This window comes from Heteronotia binoei, chromosome 5 (assembly GCF_032191835.1).
Source record: "Heteronotia binoei isolate CCM8104 ecotype False Entrance Well chromosome 5, APGP_CSIRO_Hbin_v1, whole genome shotgun sequence".
Lineage (NCBI taxonomy): Eukaryota > Metazoa > Chordata > Lepidosauria > Squamata > Gekkonidae > Heteronotia > Heteronotia binoei.
The window spans coordinates 55,292,258-55,314,945 of NC_083227.1; the positions used below are offsets into that span (position 1 = coordinate 55,292,258).

The window sequence follows — 22,688 nt, forward strand, 5'->3', positions numbered from 1 at the left end:
TTAAAACTGTCTCATTTGTAATATAAAACAAGTATTACAAGCTGTGAAAATTTACGTTATGACCCCATTATATGCAAACTTCATCAGAATTACTAGGTTTGAAGGATGGCTAACCAGGCAGTCCTGTTAACCGTAGTTAACAACTAATGAAGACATAACAATTAAACTGCACAATCAAGAAAGTGGAAATTTTGCATAGAAGGGCAATGTGTGCTAAGCCATGGCATACTCCCAGTCATGGTCAGAAGATGTGAAGATGTTACATCTGCTTTCATCCAACCCACCCTTTAATTTCCAGATGAACTGATCAAGAATTTTCTTTTCTCTTTCAGATTACTAGGCAGGTTCTTTATCTCCCTTCCTCAATTTCATACCTTGTCCTTCTGGAGTTTCACCAAAGGGATTCACTTCAACTTGAGTAGCATCAATTTTCAGGAAAAGATTATACAGCTTTTTAATTTGATCGGCAGCCTACATTTGAAAAAAACAGAAAAAAAATTGTGCGTAATTACTCAAAAGAAAAATAAGCAAGGAATTATTATCTTAATAGTTAAAAACTAAATCAGCTTTCATTTTTGGCATCTGAAGTATCTAAAGGAGCTCAAGAAGTTAATGTTCCTTGAGTCCCATACACTGCTTGCATACCAACTGCACTGCCAAGTATCAAATGCTGCTACAACACACCGTTGAACACTGGATAAAGTCTCCCCTCTTCGCAGTACACTAAATAGGGCTCCACAGTGAGGGACAGAACCATCATTAATTCAAACAAACTTAATTTAAGCACAATGAATCAAGTTTGAGGGTTTGTAATGAATACATTATGCTGATATTGAAGTTAAAGTGATTACCTTAATGAGGCTAAATTCAGAAACTGTGAAGCAATATTCCACCGACAAATGCAGATTAGTTGTGGAATTTGTTTGGAAAACACATAAACCCTCCCTTCTGACATCAAAATGTTACTTTTAATGCTGAAACAACGGTTAAAAAAGTGGGTTATTTGCTCTCGAAACTCAGCTCTGTTAATTTTCCTTTAAGCACTGCTGATGCACCATAACTGCAAAACAACTACTGCATGTTCACATTATTAGAAGCTAATCTTGATTTCTGTGTGTGTTTAAAGGCAAGATAAGAGATCCATGCGTGTGAGGAACACTTGTGATCTGTTGAGCTTCTTTCTATTTTCTTGCCACACTATCTCAGTGCTGAACTGTGGTAATCCAGCAGTTCCTCCCCAGTAGAGCTCTGTATTTAAGCCTTACACGCCATACTAAATGGTTTTTCATACCTTTCTAACTTTTTTCCAGGTTGGGGAAGGAATGTGGACTCAAGACTCAATTACACAGAAGCTAAGGGTTTCTTCACTCTTTCAAAGATCTGGTGTCCAGGGGCTCAGTTCTGATCAGGGCAGTGGACTAAGGAGAGGTAGAGGTTTAAGCTTGCCCCCACTCTGTGCCATTTTACTGACATGGAACCACTCCAGTTTGTAGTTTAGCTCCCTGAGGGATCATCTCCCAAAATTTTCAGGGTTATTTAAGTAAGTCCTTGAGCAAACAAAAAAGAAAAAGAGGAGAGATTGTATTTATACCCGGCTGCTCACTACCCAAAGGAGCCTCAGACTGGCTTACTGTCTCCTTTCCCCTGGGTGTTGTTGGAGGGCATGACATAGCTACCTTGTAGAAACTAAGCATGTCTGAGTCTGGTCTGTACCTGGGTGGGAGATGTCTTGAGAACTGTGACCCCTTTATATTTCATGATATAGAAGAAATAAATTTTCCAGTATAGTTACTGAACTATACTATATTAAGATAGCAGTTCACAGAATCCAGCATAAAGAGCCATTCCACAGGCATCAGGAAGTATCTTGGGCCAAACAAGACTCTGCTCCAGTTTTCAGAGAATATCCTGTTTCTAAGGAAGACAGGGATGCATGTGGAGGGAAGGATATCTTTTTGCCCACCTGCAGGGTTTCCCCCCCACATTTGGTTTGTTTTTGTTCATTTGACGAACTAGCTGATTGTTTCCCTGCTGAAGACAGAGAAAATACACACAAACTGATACCAGGTTTGTAAAAAAAAACCCTGTATAATCAGCCATTAGCAATGCCATAGGCACTAGCCAGTAGCTATTAAGAAGTGTCATGTAATGATGGGCCACACGCCACTCAGAATCAGAATGGATTCACTTACTGTACGAGGAACAATGTTCTAGCAACCCCATTTAGAGATCCTGAGTGCTGGATATTTGTGATACTATTGCAACAGAAGTGCTTGAGAACCCTTTCTCAAATTAAAACCATATCTTTCTGAAAATGACTTACAGACAGTAAAGTAAGAGACACGCTGCTCTTTCCTGCATCTCATACATGGTATCTTTGCTAGCTACTTGTGCCCACTGTAGTTTTATTCATTCCACTGGTGCTTGTAGCCCTGTCAATTTCAGTCAATCTTATAAACCTACAAAGCTGCCACGGTCCAATTCTCATTTGAATTAATATCTGCTTAGTAAAATCCAACACATTGCATCTGAAGAAGAACAAAAACCCATGCTATTAACCTAGTTACTAGCAGTCAATTCAAAGTAGATTTTCTCTATGCTAATTATTGGAAAGAATCTGGATAATGATGAAACATTTTAATTAAAAAATAAAGCAAAATCACAAACAACTAAGAAGTAAGCACAGTGTATCAAAACAGGTCACAATGACTTCATGGCATGTTAGACACCAGGGTTTCATTGTAGTACCAGAATTCTTCCGGTGTTTACATAATGGGGAATATAAATGATTATGATAAAACCAAATTAAATAGACCTTTGATTGTACTGATGTAGCCATTATGTTTCTATGCTCCAGTAAATCACACTGAAAAGGTTATAGCACATGGGAGGAAATGTATTAGGCTGCTGTTTGGTTAAGCAGTTTGTGCATTGTGCTAATAATTAAGTGCTAGAACATGCAAATCTGGAAAGATTTAATAATAATTCTCTCTTATTAAAGATACTGCTAAATCTTCAAATGGGTGTTAATCATCTTAATGATTATGCATTTGTTAATTGCACAGTTGGGATAGAAATTAATTAGAAGTGGTGTATTAAAAATTCAGAGGTTTTACAGAAGTGGCATTTTGAAGATATGGGAAATCCTGTGCAAAAACAATTTATCATCTCTCTCTCTCCTTGACAGCAGCAAAAAGAAAGATTAAGTGAGTTTCCAAATGAATCACACAGAATAGTAGCTTTAAACTTCATGTTCCATTTTGGCACTCTGTGAACAACCCTTAGAAGAGAGAAATGCATACTGAGAAGCCATATTTGGTTTTGTGTTTATATATTGTTGTTGGTTTTTCTTTTCTTTTTTTGAGATCAAGCTTTTATTTTGTATTGATTTTTATAGGAAAGAACTCTGTTAGCACAGCACAGGGCCATTAAATCCACATTTTAATGTTTTCTAACTGAGTTAAAGAAGACACAGACTTCATACAAGCGTCTCCCTCCTACTTTTGCTCTACCAAAACTGAGACATGCTGATTGCACATTGTTCTTTTGAAAACTGAATGGACATGGCAATCTGCTCCAATGCTTTTCTTTGCAAGATTAGTTTCCTAGAAGCAACAATTAACATTTCCTTTAGCATTTAAAGAAAAAAAAAGACTACCTGTTAATGCAGAAGAGTTAAGGGCAACATAGGTGGGAGTTCCTTGGGGAGGGGGAATGAAGTTGCTAAAGGCATAAATGCAAATAATATTAATGACAAAAAAAGAGAGACAGCAAAAGAAGCCGATGGAGATGCTTAAAGAGTCATATTGTGGGATGAAAATAATAAAGGACAAGTACAGGAAATGATGGCACAGAGTGGTAAATTGCAGTACTGCAGTCCAAGCTCTGCTCACAATCTGAGTTCGATCCTGGCAGAAGCTGGGTTCAGGTAGCCAGCTCAAGATTGACTCAGCCTTATATACCTCCAAAGTCAGTAAAATGAGTATCCAGCTTTCTGGGGGTAAAGTGTAGATGACTGGGGAAGGCAATGGCAAACCACCCCGTAAAAAGTCTGCCAAGAAATCATGAGTAAGTAATGACTCGATTGACTTGGTGGTTGCACAGGGGACTACCTTTACCTTTTTATAGGAAATGAAAATGACTTTTTATAGGAAATTACCATGGGTGGTCAAGGCTCTCTCAGTCTCATCAGATCTGAAAATGTAAGCAAGGTTGGCCCTGGTTAGTATTTGGATGGGGAAGTGCCAAGGAAGTCCAGGATCATTACCCATCACCTCTGTTAATCTCTTGCCTTGAAAACCCTATGGGGTCATCATAAATTGGCTACAACTGATGGCATTTTACAAACACAGGAAATGAAAGGAGAGACAGGTCACTAGGAACAACTACAGATGATCAGTTTGATGCAAGGACAGGAAAGCTAAAGTACAAAGTGAAATGGGGCTGGCAAGGGATGCTAAAGAACGAGAACAGGGGCTTTTCAAAGCATCTCTGAAGGAACAGAATGGGAACACAGTGGGCTCACTGACTTAATGAGGATGGTAAAAACAGGTGACAAAGGTGTTTTTTACAGTTTGTGTGCTCTACTGGTTATTATTTTATTGTAATTAACTGATATTAAAACTCATTTTAGTTCTGGTTTTCATATATATATATGACTTGTTCACTTAATCCTTTTGACTATTTAATCTTTTTTTTGTTGAGCCCCCCCCCTTTTTTTTTTGTTTTTAACCCTATCCATGAGAGTGCTGCTATGTATCCTTACATACTCCAAAAGGTCATGTATCCTCTGGAATCCATATCAGAGTAAGATGAGGTCCCCAACCTTTGTGAGCCTGTGAGCAGTTTTGGAATTCTGAGACTGGGTAATGGAAGCAACCACAAAATGATTCTCACACAAGAGCCAACCACAAAATGTCATGAACGTAGCGTATGTGTAACTCTTATAGTAGATCTTCAACATTTCAGCCAGAAAATCTGTTTAACAGGATGCCATTTTCAATGAACATACTGTTTAAAAATATTTTCTTCAATCCACAGATTACCTTTAGTCACTCAGTGAAGATCCTTGTGTTGTGGTGGCAGCTGCTGCCAAAACAACATTTTAAAGATCTGCACAGCCTCATTTGGCACCACCTGCTCTCTAAAACACTTGGCAAGCACCAGAAGGGTGTCTATGGGACCCGTGTTGGAAACCCCCTGCTTAAGAAAGCCATGATCTGATTTCTCAACACATTTTTTTTCCTACTCTGAAAAGCAGCCTTACAGAGAATCTGATTTGGGTCTGTCATTTGCTTTTTTCCCCCTGTAAGGCAGTGAGACAATAATGCTGAGGTGTGAACTGTTAATTTGCTGAGCATTGCAGCCCTAATCTGAATCATCCTCCTCTTTCGTGTTTTATTGAAAAACAACAAAACCGCAATAGTGTCTTCTCAAACTGGCAAACTTCTTGGTTGAACAGGGAGTGTTCCTCAGTCCTAATCGGACACTCTAACCACTGCATAACACTGTCTCTTTCACAGGAGGGTGTTCCAAGAAGGTGGTAAAGCAGGGAATGCTATGTTTCTCATTGTCTCCAGACACATCTCATATTATAGCTCCTGCTACAAAAAAAGCCCTGAAATGGTGGAATGATCACTTTCAGTCAATAAATATTTTTAAATTTTCTTCACATTTCCATTATTCTAGGAGGCTGAAATAGCTGCCTTAAATCCCAACTTCTGTATGCATCATACCTGGTTCTTAAGCAAGAATTCACGTGACCAGGAAAATACTCTGGCCACACTCCCTGCCCCATCACACATATTATATACTTTAAAGCAGGAGTGTCAAACATGTGGCCCGGGGGCCGAATCAGGCCCACAGAGGGCTCCTATCAGGCCCCTGAGCAACTGGCTGTCATCTGCTTCCTTCTCCCTATATCTTGCTTCCTTCTGCATTACAGCTTGCTTTGCAAGGCTTGCCCAATTGCACAGGAGCTACAGAGCAAAGCCTCCATTTTCTCCACTGACTGAGGCTCCTCCCATGGGGAGGAAGGAGGGGAGAGCTTGCTTTGCCAGGCTGTCACAAGCACAGCAGAGCTACTGAGCCAAGCCTCTCTTCTTTCTATTGGCTGAGGCTCCTCCCCATCCTGGCCCCCGGGGAAGGAAGGAAAGAACCAGAGCTTCCTTTGCCCTGTTCCCTGGATCCCATAGAGAGATACAAAGAAAGCACCTTTTAAGACCAATGAGTGCTAATGTTTTAAGCATGTTTAATTTTAAGGTTTTTTTTCTAAAAAAAATTGTGTTTGTCTGTGTCCTTTATAAAGTTTATAACTCTGCTACCTAATCTTAAATAGGGACACATATGACCCGACTGACATGGCTTGGCTCAACAAGGTCTCATTTATGTCAGATCCGGCCCTCATAACAAACGAGTTCAACACCCATGCTTTAAAGGGTTCCCTGAAAACCATAATAGGTATATGACAGAAAAGACTGCTTATCTTTGAACATCACTAAACTTTTGTGAAATTTACCTGCTGTTGGAGAGACCCTTTGAATCCAAGATTCTCTGCCATCTTCAGCGCTTGAGCATCTCGCACACCTTCAAAAATATCTATTTCCTCCTGTGACAACATAGTGTTTAAAACAGATCTAATATATCGGGGTTTGAAGACAGATTTATAACTTCAAAAGTTAAAAAAAAGATAGTCCGTTATATTTGCAAATTAGTAATTAAAATGTGGAAATTTGCCAAAATGCTGAGGCTACAGCTAAGCTGCCTATAGGGTATGTTATAATTACCACGCCACCTCTGCAAAGACTCCCTCCAAAAAACTGTGTAATTCTTTAGGGTGGCATGCTGACAAGACAATCTGACACCACTTTTCACTTTTAATTACTGTACAGATGGTGTTGATGAATACTTAGTCGGGTGATTCTTATGACTTCTTTTGGCAAGCTTCCAAAGCAGCAGTGGCACTGTCCAGTAATATTTCTGAGTTTATGTACATTTCAAATGTGCACAAAATATTGTTGAAGAACTCTACGTGTGTGTACAAGTTAGCTCCCTGAATGTACAAACTGCTTCCTTGTTGTTAATTTGTCTCGTTATTAATTCTTTAATGCTGTAGCCATTATTAGGTCATAATTTAGCCAACAGTTTCAGCAGAGTAATGTGAAATAATAGCTAGCTTTAAACAAAGAGAAAAACATAGAGGTCATTAATAATAGGTAAACCTTTCATACTGCTAATCACTGATAAATATGTTACTTGCACAGGAGAAAAATATTTGCCTGCAAAGGGAGTAGGGATTAGTTTGTACAACAGCAGAACCAAGTGGCAGAGCATGTATATTGTATGGTAAATGACTGTATGCTTGAAGGCCCCCAGCCCTGAACCCCTAAAAAAAAAACTTCCCTAGACATAGAAAAAGGGCTCCCTGGCATATCTGTTTTCTTAAACCACAAAGGATTTCTCCCCCTTCCATCAAGTGTTGCATTCAGGCATTCCAAATCCCATATGTAGCCTGAATTGGTACAGTCCAAGACAATATTTGCAACTGAAGTCCGACTGTATGAAATGGTCCTAACATGTGAGAGGAAGGTTGCTTAAATAGTAATAACAGTATAAGTTTGTCTCAATTTCATTCTTGCTACTATCTCTCCTTCAGAAACCTGCATTGTGGTGAGGTGATGCCACTGAAAAAGGCAGGATGTCTACATTCATGTGCCATGAAAAACTATAGTTAAGACTAATTGATGCTAATAAACCAATCAGTTGGATTGTAACCAGGGCTTTTTTTGCAGAAAAAGTCCAGTAGGAACTCATTTGCATATTAGGCCACACCCCATGACATCACCATTTTTTCGCGCAGGACTTTTTTGTAGAAAAAAACCAGTGGGAACATTTGCATATTAGACCATGCCCCCTGACACCAACCAGCCGGAACTGAGTTCCTGTGCGTTCCTGCTTTTAAAAAGCCCTGGTTGTAACCAACCACAGTTAGTAGACTGGCTAACAATCACACTAACCATAGTCAACTTCATGGTGCCTGAAACAAGCCACAGTTTGTCAGGGAAAGCTTAGACATCAAGGTAGTCACAACCTATTATTTGAAAGGTGATCAGTGATTTCAATACCTTGAAGATGAGCTCTGGGCTTTTAGCTGCCACTTCTTCTATGTCAACCCCACCTTCTGGGCTGCCAACCAGAACTGGTCCGTTGCAAGCTCGATCCATTAATATTGCAAAATAGGTTTCTCTTGAAATGTTCAGTGCTTCTGCCACCATAACCTGCATTTGGCAACATATGATTAGTAAGGCATGGCTGACAATAGTCAACGGTGATTCAGAGGTAATATGCTGCAGTGTAATAAATGTACAAAGAGGCTGGACTCACATTCTGAAACCTATCACAGATTTCTCTTGTCATGAAAGAAGATCAATAATTTAATTAGACTATAAATATCATACAGCTCCTTCCAATTTAATTTTCCATGGGTTTGTGGAAAGAAGTCAAAAATACCAATTTAAGTTGTTAGGAAATAATCTTCCCTTTTCTAGGGGAAAACCCCCCACTACAAACTAAGAAACCATATGTTCACAAGTTACTTAACATTGTTGGAGAACTTACCTTAGTCCTATTAGTAATTTTTACAAGGAAATAAAAATAAGAGACAAGAAATTAAAAGTCAGGTTTGATTTTTCTTCATATATGAGGAGAATAAAAATTATGTTTATTTTTAATTGTAAATATATGCTTTCATCCACATAGTGCCTCTCAAGCGGACTTAAAATAGCAATGACAATCAACAAAACAATAAAAAAAGAAAAATAATAAAAAATACCAGCAAAAATCATGACTTAAAACAGCAGATCACTAGAAATGTATTGTATATTACTTTTGGACCTACCCCCCCCCCCATACCCCCTGGTATTGGAGGAAATTGTTGTTTTTTTTAAAAAAATATTGTGAATACATTTATTTTTTATTCATTTAATTAAATGCTTGGGGGGGGGGGGGTTGTACCCTGTCCCCAAATAACAGTTTTACAAGGGCAAGGTGAGAAATGATCCACTGGATGTAAGCCATTATATAAGAGAAAACATATATATTTTTTTAAAAGGCAACACAAAATACTTTATTAAAACGGTATCTTAAAATTAACTGATCCAACAATGACATAACATGAGCAGGGAGGAACAACATACACAAATACAATGACTCAAGTGTAACCTAGAAAAATACACCCTGAATGCCAGCTGGAGAGGGCATCAGGGAAAGGCTTGGGTCTCTGTACTCCTGCTTGTGGACATTCCAAGTCATCTGGTCAGCCACAATATGAAATCAAAAAACTGGATAAGATCAACCTTTGGCCTGGCACACTGTACATCTTCTTATGAGCTGGAGTAATATATGACTAATAACAGAACAGAACTCAGGCATCTCTAGACAAATGCCACTCACTACATCTCACAGAATATTCTCAAAAGATTTCACTTTCAATCAACACTGTGAATCATTCGTTTCCTCTTCCCCTCTCCACCTACTTTAAGGAATGCTATTAAAACAGTTCAAATGAACATTCAAAAGAAGAACTAAGGAATCCTAGCAGTTGAAAGCATGAATAATGAAATACACATTTCACTTCTGCTACCCTTACCGAATCTATTCAAAACTCGGATGTTTCTATTTTCAATTAACAAATCTCTTTCATACTGTCCCGTCAATGGCCGCATCCTCTTCTTCAGTTTTCACTGTAAAGTATGGCACACTAATTAAGTTCCTGCTGGCCAGAGAGATGTTTGGCTATATTATTATATCAAAACAACCACCTAAAGAGAGTTTCTTGTATGGTGAACGTTTAGAATGAAATCGACGTGGAAGAATGTGAGCTAAATACAGTTTCCTGGTTTCTTCTTCACAATCATTTATCCACATTTAATGATTGGGAAGACAAAACCAGGGAACTGTATTCTTCTGGGAGGGGAGCCCATTCTTCAGATAAGCCCCCTGGAATTGGAGGAGATTGTTTCTTAATAACATTGTGAATACATTTATTTTTATTTATTTAATTAATTTTTTAGGCCACCCTTCCCTGAAAGCAGGGCTCAGGGCAATTTAAAGCAGAAAGGAACACATAATAAATAACTAGAAGTTAAAATTCTACAGTAAAATACTTAATATATGTATTTCTTCAGGATGCAGAAAGGGTTAACTAACCCTATAAAATGATCTTGAGAAAGCTATTGATCAAGCTAATTGTTTTAATGGACAATAAATATCTACGATTTAGAACCATAAAAATGTTTGGCATAAGAGGCATGCACTTTAATTCACACAAAAAAGCATATTCCATAGAACTCACTAACATTTATCATTCTCAACCCCATGTAAGAATGTTGGATTAAAAATAAATCCCTATCCTCATACACACTGCAATGGTCACAACTCACTGGTCCCTGTACTGGTTCCAGCCTCAAGTTGGCACACCAACCAAACTTGGCAAAAAGGTGCTTTAAACCCCTTAAGCTATTTGGGTATCCAAATATAAGGCTGATCCTAAAAGTACCCCCCTTGTGCACCTCCTCTTTTGGGAAGTGCCACCCCATCAAGAGGCAAATAATCTGTGTCTTGTCCAATCTATTAGTTTAATTGGATTCACCCAACCCATTATGAACCTTTTAGGCTTATCCACTGTCCTATATGACTTAGATGAAAGAAAACAATGGACTCTTATCGGCACTTTTACGGTACTTCAATTCTAAATCTTCTTAAGACTTCATTGGCAGTTTCATGTCAATATCAAAGAGCATGGAGAATACAGTAAAGCTCTTGAGAACCCCACAGGACAGGAAGCAAAGTGAAGGCTGCCCAGTTCTACCTTCTGGAACTGTCTTCCAAACAAAAGTGGAGCCACCAAGGAATAATGCCTCTCTATCCTGAAAAATAGTCTAGAATACAGTCATTAGTATAAGGGCAGAGATTGTGGCTCAATGGTAGAGCATCTGCTTGGCATTCAGAAAGTTCTGGGTTCAATCCACAGCATCAGCTGTTAAAGGACCAGACAGTAGGTGATATGAAAGACCTCTGCCTGGAACACTGGAGGGCTACTACCATTCTGAATTGACAATACTGAACCTGATGGATCAAGGGTTTAATCCAGTGTAAGGCAGCTTCATGTGAACAGTTGCTGTATTTGGTCTTTGTGCTTTTCCTCATCTGTTTAGGGTCACGCAGATGTAAGCTGGACCACTACTCAGTGCTGTCTTGAATATGATTATTCACAGCAGGTGTCCAGTGTGAGCCAAGAGCAAGTCAATAATTTTTCACTGGTTCCTCTTCTCCCAGGACTGCATGCATACAGACAACCTTCTTTTGCCACATGCCAAAAGAGAGGAACTCTGGGGTTTATGCCTATGAGCAAATGGATGTGTGATTGAAATCACTGACTTGCTAAAAAGGTCCCAAGAATTCCACCAGAGTGGAAATAAGAGATTTTAACTCCTAACTGGGTTGGAAAAGAGGCAGCAACGTTGTCTCACCTTTGGAAGATTTTGTCAGCTCTGTTTTCTCTTGCTTTGAACTCTTGCCCACAGTGTGAGAGGAAGATGCTTCAAGTCACTTTGCAGCAATTGGACAATGGCAATATTCTATGACCTTCAGTATTTAAAACAGAGTTTCTGCAACTTGGGAATATACCCAAAGACCCATGTGTTAACTTCTTTATAACATAGCATTACATCCAGTGATACCTAAACCCATTCCTTTCCAAATTGTGCCAGTTTACTGGCGGACAAACCAACTTCCACTTCTGTGCTCAGCCACAGCAAAATAAGAATATGTCTTGTTTTCCTGAGATGGCTGAAGACTAAAAGAGTGCCTTGAGACACCACTTCCTTAGCGCCTGGGTACTCAGATGCAAGGGCAGGACTGTAATGTGCCACTGTACCATGGAGTTGATTGCATTGCCCAACTGCCTGAAGAAAAGTGGCAGTGCAGCCTTCTGAAGCATATTGTGTGTATAGCTGCTTGTATATATGTCTATACTGGACATTATTTAACACTATAATCTGTCCTGTGTGTGTCACAGTGCGGTGGAAGGCTAGGAATTAATTCTACCTTGAAAAGCAGAAAGAAAGGGAAAACTGACCTCCTGGGAATGAGAAAAACATAATGCCCTCATCATAGGCTTATTTGATACTTTTCTTCCGTACTGTCTACTCCGTACTGTCTACTCAGACAGGCAGTGGTTCCCAGGGTCTTAGTTTCAGATCTTTCACATCAACTACTTCCTATTCCTTTTAACTGGAGGTGCTGGGGATTGAAACAGGGATCTTCTGCGTGCCAAACAGATGCTCTATCACTGAGCCACAGCCCCTCCCCTGAAAAAATGCAAAGGCATTTGCAGTGACTGACCCACACAGACAGAACTTGGAGATTCAGAAAAGTTTGAGAACTGCCTGGAAGCATTTTAAGCCCACCTGTCTGGGCTGGCTGTCTCAAGCTACAACCAACCCATTCCATAAGATGCAAAGGGTATTAATCCTATATTACATTAATTTTCTTTACTTTGCTAATGGCCTCAAGCCTTCAAGATGGGCTATGCATTTTATTACATGAAAGAACTGGCAAAACCTTACTATAATGAAGACTCCTCTTAGATCACCTAAACGTCTGCCATTAAAGGAGAATTTAATGATTCAAAAACAGGTCCTTAATTCAAATATTAATAAGGTTAATTCTTTTACTGTTTGGAGAAAAGCGACAGCAGCAAGTTCTGATAAGCAGAAACTGTCTTTGCAGATAATGAAGCTCTTCAAATGATGCCATAAGAGAATTTTATGTAAACCTATAAACTAGCTGCCAGTTCTAAAGGAGCCAGGGGGAGCTCTGTTTACTTAAGACAGATTCATCTCGCACCTATATTTTATGTATTACTGCAGGGAAAAGGGAGTCTATTTTCTAACATTCATTTGTTGATAAGGACACATCTCTACTGTGGACTTAACCATGATGTTCAAGTCCCTTCCATCCATCCACCCCAAACCCTGGGGATTGTAGTTTCATGAGGATGCTGATAATCTTCTGTTTGAGATTTCAATTATGCAGTGCCAAAGTCCTCAACATTCTTTGGGGATATGGGATGAGAATGGAACAGCTTTGGGAAACTATATGTATGCTGCATACAGTAGGTATTGCCTAAATTTTCTTTTCCTTCCTAATACTTCTAACTGCATGGTAAGTTCATAACACCCAGCATTGCTCTTTGAGAACTTTTGGGCTCCAAATTTACTGATTATGTGGGATCAGCACAGGACTATGTCTCATTTTTTGGAACATTAATGTGTGTTCAAACTGAGTAGGCATTGTGCTCTCTAACTGGGTATTTGGGGGTAGCTCAGAGAAGGGGGAAATGATGGGAAGCAGAAGAGAACCATGCTGAGAACTTAGAAGTCTTCAGGAGGATGATGGAAAGAACTGTTTATCATGGTTGAATCCAATCGAGTCTAAAATCACTGGGCAGCTGATTAGACTATTATGCTACTAACAGACAGAGGATTACATTCTCTCATCTGATAATGGGACAAAAGAGTTGCCTCAATTCCATTCATTAAAACCGTTCCCTCTCAAAGAACTGGGAACTCGGAGCAAATAATAGCAGCAGTCATCCTATTTGTAGATAGCTATTAGATCCCTCATATATAAAGTTTTTTCTTATGCTGTGCTCCTGAAATAAATTCTCCTTTAAAGCAGTCAGTTAAGTGCATAAGTTCTGGCCACACTTTTTCAGATGTGAAATTCCACAACTGACATATTCCAAGGATTGTATTTGGTCTGTTTGCAGTTGCATTAAATTGGTGGCTCACAGTCATCTCACAATCCGCCAAAACCTTGAGATGTTTTCAGCTTTTTTGTCCCCCCCAAAAGGCATAGCAACTTCACAAAGAACTTGCTACTGGCCCTGACATTAACTACAAATTTCACTCAGGTATTCCCCACCCAAATTAGTCCCTATTTTAAAAAGAGAAGAAAAGGGGGGGGGGGACTTCCCATGTGCTTGGGTCATGTAAACATTCTCCCATTTGTGCTGGGTCTGCACATGGACAAGTGTTCCGGAGAAAGTGTAAAGGCACCTCAATGTTCACTCACTGCAATAATTTACTTTGAACATACAGTCCTTTCAGTTCCTATTGATTTTCAAAGAAAAGCAGAATACTGATTTTCAAGCTTATCCAATCTCAAAATGGATGTGCAATATTTCAGGCATTAGAGAGCACCTTTTCTTGCCCAACGCACTGAAGACAATTTAAATAATATCTGGAGAGATTTTAGACAATTTAGAAAAAGATGGGCACAGCATCCACATGCTTAAATATTCTGACAGAAATTCTGAGCACAATTATTACATGCACAGAAAATCCACTAAAATCAATAAGATTTTTCTATGCATATCATTCATTGAACTGGCTGCTGCCTCTGATATAATGTTCAAAATAATGCTGTCTTCTTGTCTGCACTGCATGTTGGGTGTAATTTAGTTAGATGGTCACAACGATTTCATTTTATATTGTACGCTGCAACTGACTTAATATGCCGAGTCTCACTAGAAAGGTTCAAAGATGTAATCTCATTGCACTGACTCATGAACTCACCAGTGCTTCTTTAGTCCATTCACATATCCCCAGCTGTTACAAACTGGTAAGAAAAGGCTAGAGAATTGAGAGCCTTCTGTACTAGAGTCCAGTTCTGGAGACAACATTCACTGAGTCAGAACCACGGCCCAGCAATTCTAGTGCTGTCCCTACTTTCACCAGCAATGACACTCCAAGATCTCAGGTGGATAGCTTTCCTAGCTCTGCTAACCGAAACCCTTTAAGCAGAGACACAATGGACTTTTTGAACGCATGTACTATAGCTATACTACTGAGCTATGGATCTCATTAAGAGACTGAAAGCACTGGGAGATAATTTCAAACCTGGAAAGGCTTTCAGGAATGAGGTGATGTTGAAAAGCTCAACATTAATCAAGCCCTGAAAATGGCAAGTTACGCACATTCAAGGAATTTTTAGAGAAGGGACTGAAAAGAGGACAGCTGTATTATAAATGCCCTCATATAAACCAATGGTGCAACCACTTTTGGAATACTGCATACAGTTCTGGAAAATGAGATAGAGGAAACCTTCTCCCTGTCTCTTTTAAGATTAGAATGTGCAGGCATCCAATGATGTTGGTGAGCAGCAATTGCAGGAAGAATGTCTTTAATGCATAACTGACATGGAATTCACTGAGGGACATAACTGACACAAGGTACAGTGAAAGCCACTACCTTAAACTGTTTTAGAAGAGAACTATACAAATTCATGGTGGACAGATATCAGCATCCATCATGACAGCAATGTTTGCTAAATGATCCCTCCATGTTCAGAGGCAATGAACCTCTGAATGTCAGGAACAGGAGATTGCTGCCTTCATTGCCTACTTGTGGACATACCAGAGAGATCTGATTGGCTACTGTCAGATATAGGATGTTGGAAATGATGGTCTAATTCAGAGGGTTCTTCCAATGGCCTAAGCAAAACTGTTTTTAAGATACAGAGAAGGGCAGGAACAAAAAAAAAAATCAGTCTTCTAATTTCAGATGAATAGTATGCAATACTTCAGGAATCAACTTATCTAAATGCAGATTTATTGAACAGTAATATGGAATGGTATGTCCAGTAGCTTTAAGAAGCAAAACTATTTTACCTTCTTAACTTTAACACCATCCTTTGGGGTTTGCTTTGTTGTAAGATTGTATCCAAGCATCTGTTGAGCAAGTTGTCCTACAACTGTAGGGCTAAGGTGGGAGGGGGGGGGAGAAAAAGAGGAAAAACACATCAATACATACATATGTAAGTGCCATCAAGTAGCAAAAGACTTACAGAGACCCCCAGCAAGGGGCTTTCAAGGCAAGTGAGAAGCAGAGGTGACTTCCCTTTGCCTCCAAATGTAGAGTCTTCCTTGGAGATCTCCCATCCAAGTATTGACCCTGCTTGGCTTTCGAGCTCTACTGAGCTTTCGAGATCTGCTGCCTTCCCTTCCAAACACATTAATATACAGACATTTTTAAAGGTCTTTGATTTTCTGAATGGCCATTCTCATATTGTTGTAAAATCTGAGGACTTACTCCTTAGTGAGATGCACACCTCCTTTGAGTCCACTGCTGAAAACACCCTTCCCTCTTCCTCCAGCTAAGATCTGAGCCTTCAATACAATTTCTGCAGCCTCTGTAAGAAAAAAAGAAAAAGGGGGAATTCACATTGTTGTATTATTATTTATTATATAGCTACTTTTATGATTTTTGTATACTTTTTAAAAAATATATCAAACAACAAATATATGAACAAACCAATGTAACTTAAATTGCAGGCATCTGTTGAGATCCATGGGCAAAAAAATCCAAACACAAAAGTTGTGATTTAAAAAAAATTATGAGCAATCTACATATTATAAAACATGACCACAAGCCTTCGAGTACCACAGATGTCAGGCTGGATGTTTAAGTTTTGGGTTTTTTTAAAGCAGCGAAGGCAATTGCATACTGGAAGAGCTCCAAATTCTTCAGGTTTTGTAGCTTTGCTACCAGGAGAGGCTGCAGACTTAATTAGAAATTCTCACCCAGTCATCAGAATTTGGCTTCATAAAATCATATACTGAAACATGCTTCAGCACAATTGTATGTAATGCTGGAGATATAGAATGAGCTATACAGATTGGTAAACATTGGTGTGATGTAAGCCGAACAATGTGATGCACAGCCACCGAGACCACAAAGTACATTACATTACATGTAATAGCCATTACTGATATTTCCCCTGACTTTTACCTCCATAAATGCTTCTAACATAATTTATATCCAAACATGTCTTAACAAAAAAGTGAGAAACATACAAAGTTTCCACAAGTAGCTGACACAGAAGTTTTAACAGCTGCTAGAAGAATTTTCTTTGAACACCAAGACACAGTCATTAATGTCCTAATTCTATGAGACAATGATGCATTATGAAATGGTTTTCAAGCTTTCCTGATCGACAACCAACCGAGCGGCAAACATATGACAGTAATTTACTTGCCATCAACATCATGTGACAGGAAAAGGTAACCTGGCCTTATGACTGCCCCAGGGTCAAAGGCAGGATCATGGGCAGCAGACCAGAAGAGCTGGAGTCAAGAAATCTAAGGCAACCACCAAGTAGGGAGGAACAAGACAGCCAGAGTCATGGAAGAATCCTCATCTTGCTAGACTGTTTGCATACAAAGAAAAAAAAGAAACATAGCACCCCTGCTATTTACACACAGCAAGGCCTTCCAAAAGGCAGAAAGGGGGAAGTTCTATCGCAAGGGTGGCCAAATTTGCTTTAACATAAGAGCCACATAGAATTAATGTTAGAGCTGCTAGACATGGACAAATATTACACATGTCTTTATTGAACTCTTAATACTTTCTTTGCACAGAAAGATAAAATACATATGTAGGCACTTTACAATACAACCATGCTAGACGGAGACTTTTTAAAAAACAAAAGCTGGGAATAACAATCCTCATAAAACCAGCATAAGGAAAGATTAGGGAATTATTTTTGGCACCACTGGGAGAAGGAAACACACATGTACTATACAAATCACTGACCACTGAATGTTTCATTATGCATCTCTCTTTTGCCCTGATACCAAGGTTAGTAAATATAGCTCCTAGCAGAGCTACAAAACTAAGGGAAAACTCTGCACAGCCCTCTATCATTCCATTCCTCCTTTCAGTGGCTTCCTCTGCTTTTGTGCTCTCTTTCCCCGCTCTAGGTATCTAGCCAACCTCTGTGGTGGTGGTGAAGAGCTTGCAAGCCTGCCTATTTTCCCCTCCTTCCCCATTTCACACGTGGTGGAAGTATGGGTCAGTGCTCAGAGGCTGACGGAAGTCTCAATGCTAAGCAAGCTTATTTTAGAGTTAGCCTGCATTGTCCTCTACCTTCAGAAGCTACACAATATGTGTGAAACAGCCACATGTGGCTCCTGAGTTGCAGTTTGGCCACTCCTTTTCTATAAGGATTCAAAACACAGCAAGAGAGACTGTGATCATCTGAGGCTCCCAGCTCATGGACTGAAGTCAACCACCCTATGTAGGGTGCATGCAATTGGGAGGTTTGGGGATAGGGACATGGGGGGAATGTGATGGCATGTGCATAATTATATTTTGGTGAAAACCTGCATGTGACTTAGGGTAGCTCTAGGAATAATCAGAAACACTATGGTTAAACCACAGAGTTTTCATCGCTTCCCAGAGCTACCTCCCATCACTTCCAGGTTTTTCCCAGAAGTGGCACAACAGTAAATACATTGCCACCAGATTTTAATTTTTCTCCTATTGCCATTTGGAATGGCAGCAGACAATGAGAGCTGGAGGCAGGGGATTCCTGGCCTGGATTACAGGACTGGCAACCTTAATTGTACAGCAGTAGCAAGAATGTTGACCAAGGAGACATTCAACCAACCCCATCTTCCTCAATGACAACCCAATATGAATACCAATGAAAGTGTCTTAGTGCTGTTTCTACCCTCCATGCGGGGTTTCAGTAGCCTGAAGTGACAACTGGGGAAACAATAAACAGACAAAGAGTTCAATATACTCTTACTACGTTCCTACTCTACCTGCAGCCTCCCAAAGCCTTTCTCCCCTCTTTTTGAGTCCCATGGATCTGCACATGGAATGGGAACAAGTAAGGTGTAACTCTCCCCTAATAACACAAAGTGCTTTCAAGAAACTCTATATACAGACTGAAATGCTTTAATGTAGCCAACACAGACTGGAAATTTTAAACAAATTGCCTTGAAGGTATCACATGTGTTTAAATTTAAAATGCATTCTTTTCATTATGAAATTAGGGTGCTTAATTTCTGCTACCACACTCTTTTTTCCCTAAACTTAGGTTTTCACGCTGGCATTGATATTCTTATTTCTCCCTTGCCTATCAAAATAAATAAAATATGTGGGAAAATCAGTTTTAGTGCTGTGTGATTCTGAGTGGCAAAACAATGTTGGGGAAAGGGAGAAGTATTGCCCTTAAAACAGAACAATTTTGAAAGGGGGAAAAAAAACAGCTGTATCAGGAGTTTCACAGGTAATGTGTACTCCCAAGGCACATAGTTGCTGGGCTCCTGGTATGCACACATATAATGTCTGTAAAGGGATTGAGTGATGTCCAAATGAGGCCAAACATGGGAACTACATCAAGCGGTTGATTTGTTTTTGCGAAGAAATGCATTTTTCTTCAGAGGTTTGAACTGAGCAAACCTTCACTGTGAGTTGTGAAAAGTTTCTTCACTCTTTTGGCGGAAAACAGGCAGGAGAGGGAGAAGTCAATTTAATGCCTTTCCTTTCTCACTTCAACCATCCTTTTAGGCTAATAGATCTAGCAAAAGATAATGGGACTGTCCATTCTACCCCCACCCACTCCCAGCTAGGCAGGTGATATCTAGAAAGAGAGATTTGGAGGAATTAAGTGCCCGAAAAACTTCTGTAAAAATCTCACACAGACTTCATGAAAAGCTTCTTTGACCCAGCCTGACCTGGTCAATGGGAGGAGAAAGAGAGATCATAAAACTCCTAGTAGCAGGGAGGAAGTGATGTTTGCTGCTGACCCCATTGACATAAATAGGACTCTTAACTCAGGTCCATAGGAAGAAGCCATTTCCATGTGCTGCCCTGCACACCTGCTTTTTACCCTTTTCTTTTAAGTCCCTTGCTCAAACCGGTGCTGTGCTGAGAGTATCTTTGTGAACATTTTCTTTTTAATAAATGCTTTAAAACTTTTGATACTGGTAGTAATTCTCTGTACCACAAAGACCTCTGCTCTCTGAGACACAGTATTTTAAAAGGAATGCCAAGAGGAAGGGGAGCAGCAGTCAGTTGGTAAATGGCTACTCCTCCAGTGCTGCACAAGGCAGTAAATCTTCCCTGCAATAACTAGACACTGGATTGTGGGCAACACAGAGGCAAGGCCTCAAAACTGGAAAAAGAAGCTGGGAGTCCTGGTCCTCTCAGTGGGTGATTCCTACAAAGCCAGGTGGTGGCTGCGGTTGAATAGAGAGATGGGGGGGAAGCCCCTCCAATTGTGAGGAAAACCTTGGAGAGTGTGAAGGAATAGGGCCTGCAAGTCACAGCAAGACTATTCAACCACAGTTTTTATTATGGACTTTTAAGCAAACTTTCTTACCTATGATGGTCCACCCTACAGCTGCAAAGAGATGAATCTATATTCTCATATAGATAGATTCAAGTAGACAGCCATGTTGGTCTGAAGTAATAGAATAAAATAGTAGTAGAGCAATCGACTCCTATTTTGTTCTATATTATCATAATTAGCAACCTTCCAAAATATTCAAAAACAACTATATTACAAGACTGGACTCCATTGTGACATGAGAGCAACAGGAAGCATCTGGAGGTCAGAAAGGCGCACCTCCTCTCCCACTTCTGGAAGGTGCTCCACTTTGAACAAAACTAACCTGCCCCTATTTTCTATGTTGATTCTTGTTATTTTTTTTATTGTCAAATAATATTCAGTGTTTGCTGCTCCATGCATACAAGGGGTAAGATTATAAAAATGGATGCTTTCTGCACAATTCATACAGGAGATGTACTAGAAATATCTGCTTTCTAAGCACTTGCTGTTAATATATAGTATTTTATCATTAAACCCTTCCCCCAGAAGAGAAGCCATCCATTCCAATGCACCCCCTTCCAACTACTAGCTTGCCATAATTCATGACACCCAAAAGGCAGATAACGAGGAAATTTAAATGCAACAACTACCCCCCAAAAAACTTCCAGTTTTATATATCTGCTTCATCTAAGCACACAAATTATTAAGATGAATTTAAAAATAAATCACTTTCCAGGCGACAACAGCAAAAGCCAGACATTGGTTCCATGCACTGTGATAAAACATCTATTTTGGCATTGTTAATGGATGCTATGAGCATTTAATTAGATTACTTTGAGTCGCTAACCATCCTGACAATGAAAGCCTTGTATGCTCCTTGATAAGTGCTGTCAATTATGACGGCGATCATTACCCTTTTGTGCCACAGGCTCTTCGGGCCAAGGCGGCGGCATTCATAGCCTGCATACTGATGACTTTTCACTTGGCAACAGCAAATAAAATGGGTATCCTTCCCCCCTTTCCCCCTCCTTAGTTAAGCTGCTAACGGAGCATCCAGGCAGCTAAAAAAGAACTCTCACAGAAACAAACATGAAAGACATAAATAAGCAAGCAAGGAAAAAAGTAAGCATAACTATGTAAAGGTTAGACCTCCAAGTACTAATCAATACAGCGACTTAGCAAAACACTTTACAAACAGGTTTCTCACACCCAAGGGGGAAGTGACATGAAGTAATTTAATTCCACAGTTATTTGCCCAAGCTCTGGAAAATGAAGTAAACCAGACAAATTTTATTCTATAGTAACCAGGCCTGATGGTTTAGCATTTACCAAGTGGATTCACTTCTCCAGTCTTGCTGTTTCCATTTTATTTAAAGATCCGATTTCTGGTAAAGCACAAACAACCAATTCCTCTTTTTTGTTTTGTTTTTAATGTCGTCTCCTGCCCAAAGTCCCAGATCGCATTAAGAAAGAGTACCCCACACCAGGAAATTTAATTATACCTGAAGTATATACGCAATTTAACTATACTCCCGGGATCGCACCACTGAAAAAGCACAGCTTCTAACAGGCTTTGTATGGATATGAAATAACCCCATATTCAGAAAATGACATTAAAATGGATCTTTTTGGTTAGCGCCTATCAAAGTGGCTTCAGCCATTCTGTACGGCATTCCAAGAGACATTTTTCCTTCTGCAGTTTGTTTATACGTATATATCTAATTGGGAAGGGAGGGCAGAGGCAAAAAAAGGACCTTGAAAGGCCTAGCACAAAGAATAAAGCGTCATGTCAATATTTACAGCCACGAGATGCACTATGGTGCAATAGAATGTAGCATTCTCAACAACACTTCACTTTGCAATTAAGGCCTCTCAATCAATTTCCAGCCCCATCTATTGGCCAATAAGACTTAGCGTGAAATTCATTAGAATGTTTGCTTCACAGCTAAAAACTAAAAACAAATTAGTAAGATAAGTCAAGATGCTTGTTAAAAGTATATTGGATTTGTCACTAATTTAGTCATTAAGCATTACACTGTAAACTTAAAAAGATATTGGGGGTGGGGAAGGTTTGCATTGCCAGACACAGAAAACTCTTCCTGCTTTTTTAGTACTAGGGCTGCCAAGTCCAATACAAGAAATATCTGGGAACTTTGGGGGTGGAGCCAGGAGACATTAGGGGTGGAGCCAAGATCAATTATGTGACAAGCATAATTGAACTTCAAAGGGAGTTCTGGCCATCACATTTTAAGGAACAGCACACCTTTTTAAATGTCTTCCTTCCATAGGAAATGATGAAGGATAGGGGCACCTTCTTTTGGGGCTGGTCGAATCTTTGGTGCCTCTACCCCAAAAAACAGGCCACCCCAGAGCCCCAGATACCCGCGGATCAATTCTCCATGATTTTCTATGGGAATAAATCTCCATAGGGAAAAACAGAGTTCCCAGAAGACATTTTCCTCCCCTCCCCCTGCTTTCTGATTACCCTGAAGCAGGGGGAGGGC

At 39.7% G+C, this 22,688-nt stretch overlaps 1 protein-coding gene across 1 annotated transcript in view; it reads right to left on the reverse strand.

Moving 5' to 3' along the window:
- Window positions 1-22,688, reverse strand: part of SUCLG2 (succinate-CoA ligase GDP-forming subunit beta) — a 330,332-nt gene that overhangs the window by 116,712 nt on the left and 190,932 nt on the right. The window contains exons 3-7 of the mRNA XM_060239508.1: window positions 16,155-16,254; window positions 15,734-15,824; window positions 8,124-8,276; window positions 6,518-6,607; window positions 375-471 (exon numbers count right to left, since the gene is read on the reverse strand). Coding sequence (XP_060095491.1) covers window positions 375-471; window positions 6,518-6,607; window positions 8,124-8,276; window positions 15,734-15,824; window positions 16,155-16,254 — 531 coding nt within the window. The remainder of the gene's footprint in view (window positions 1-374; window positions 472-6,517; window positions 6,608-8,123; window positions 8,277-15,733; window positions 15,825-16,154; window positions 16,255-22,688) is intronic.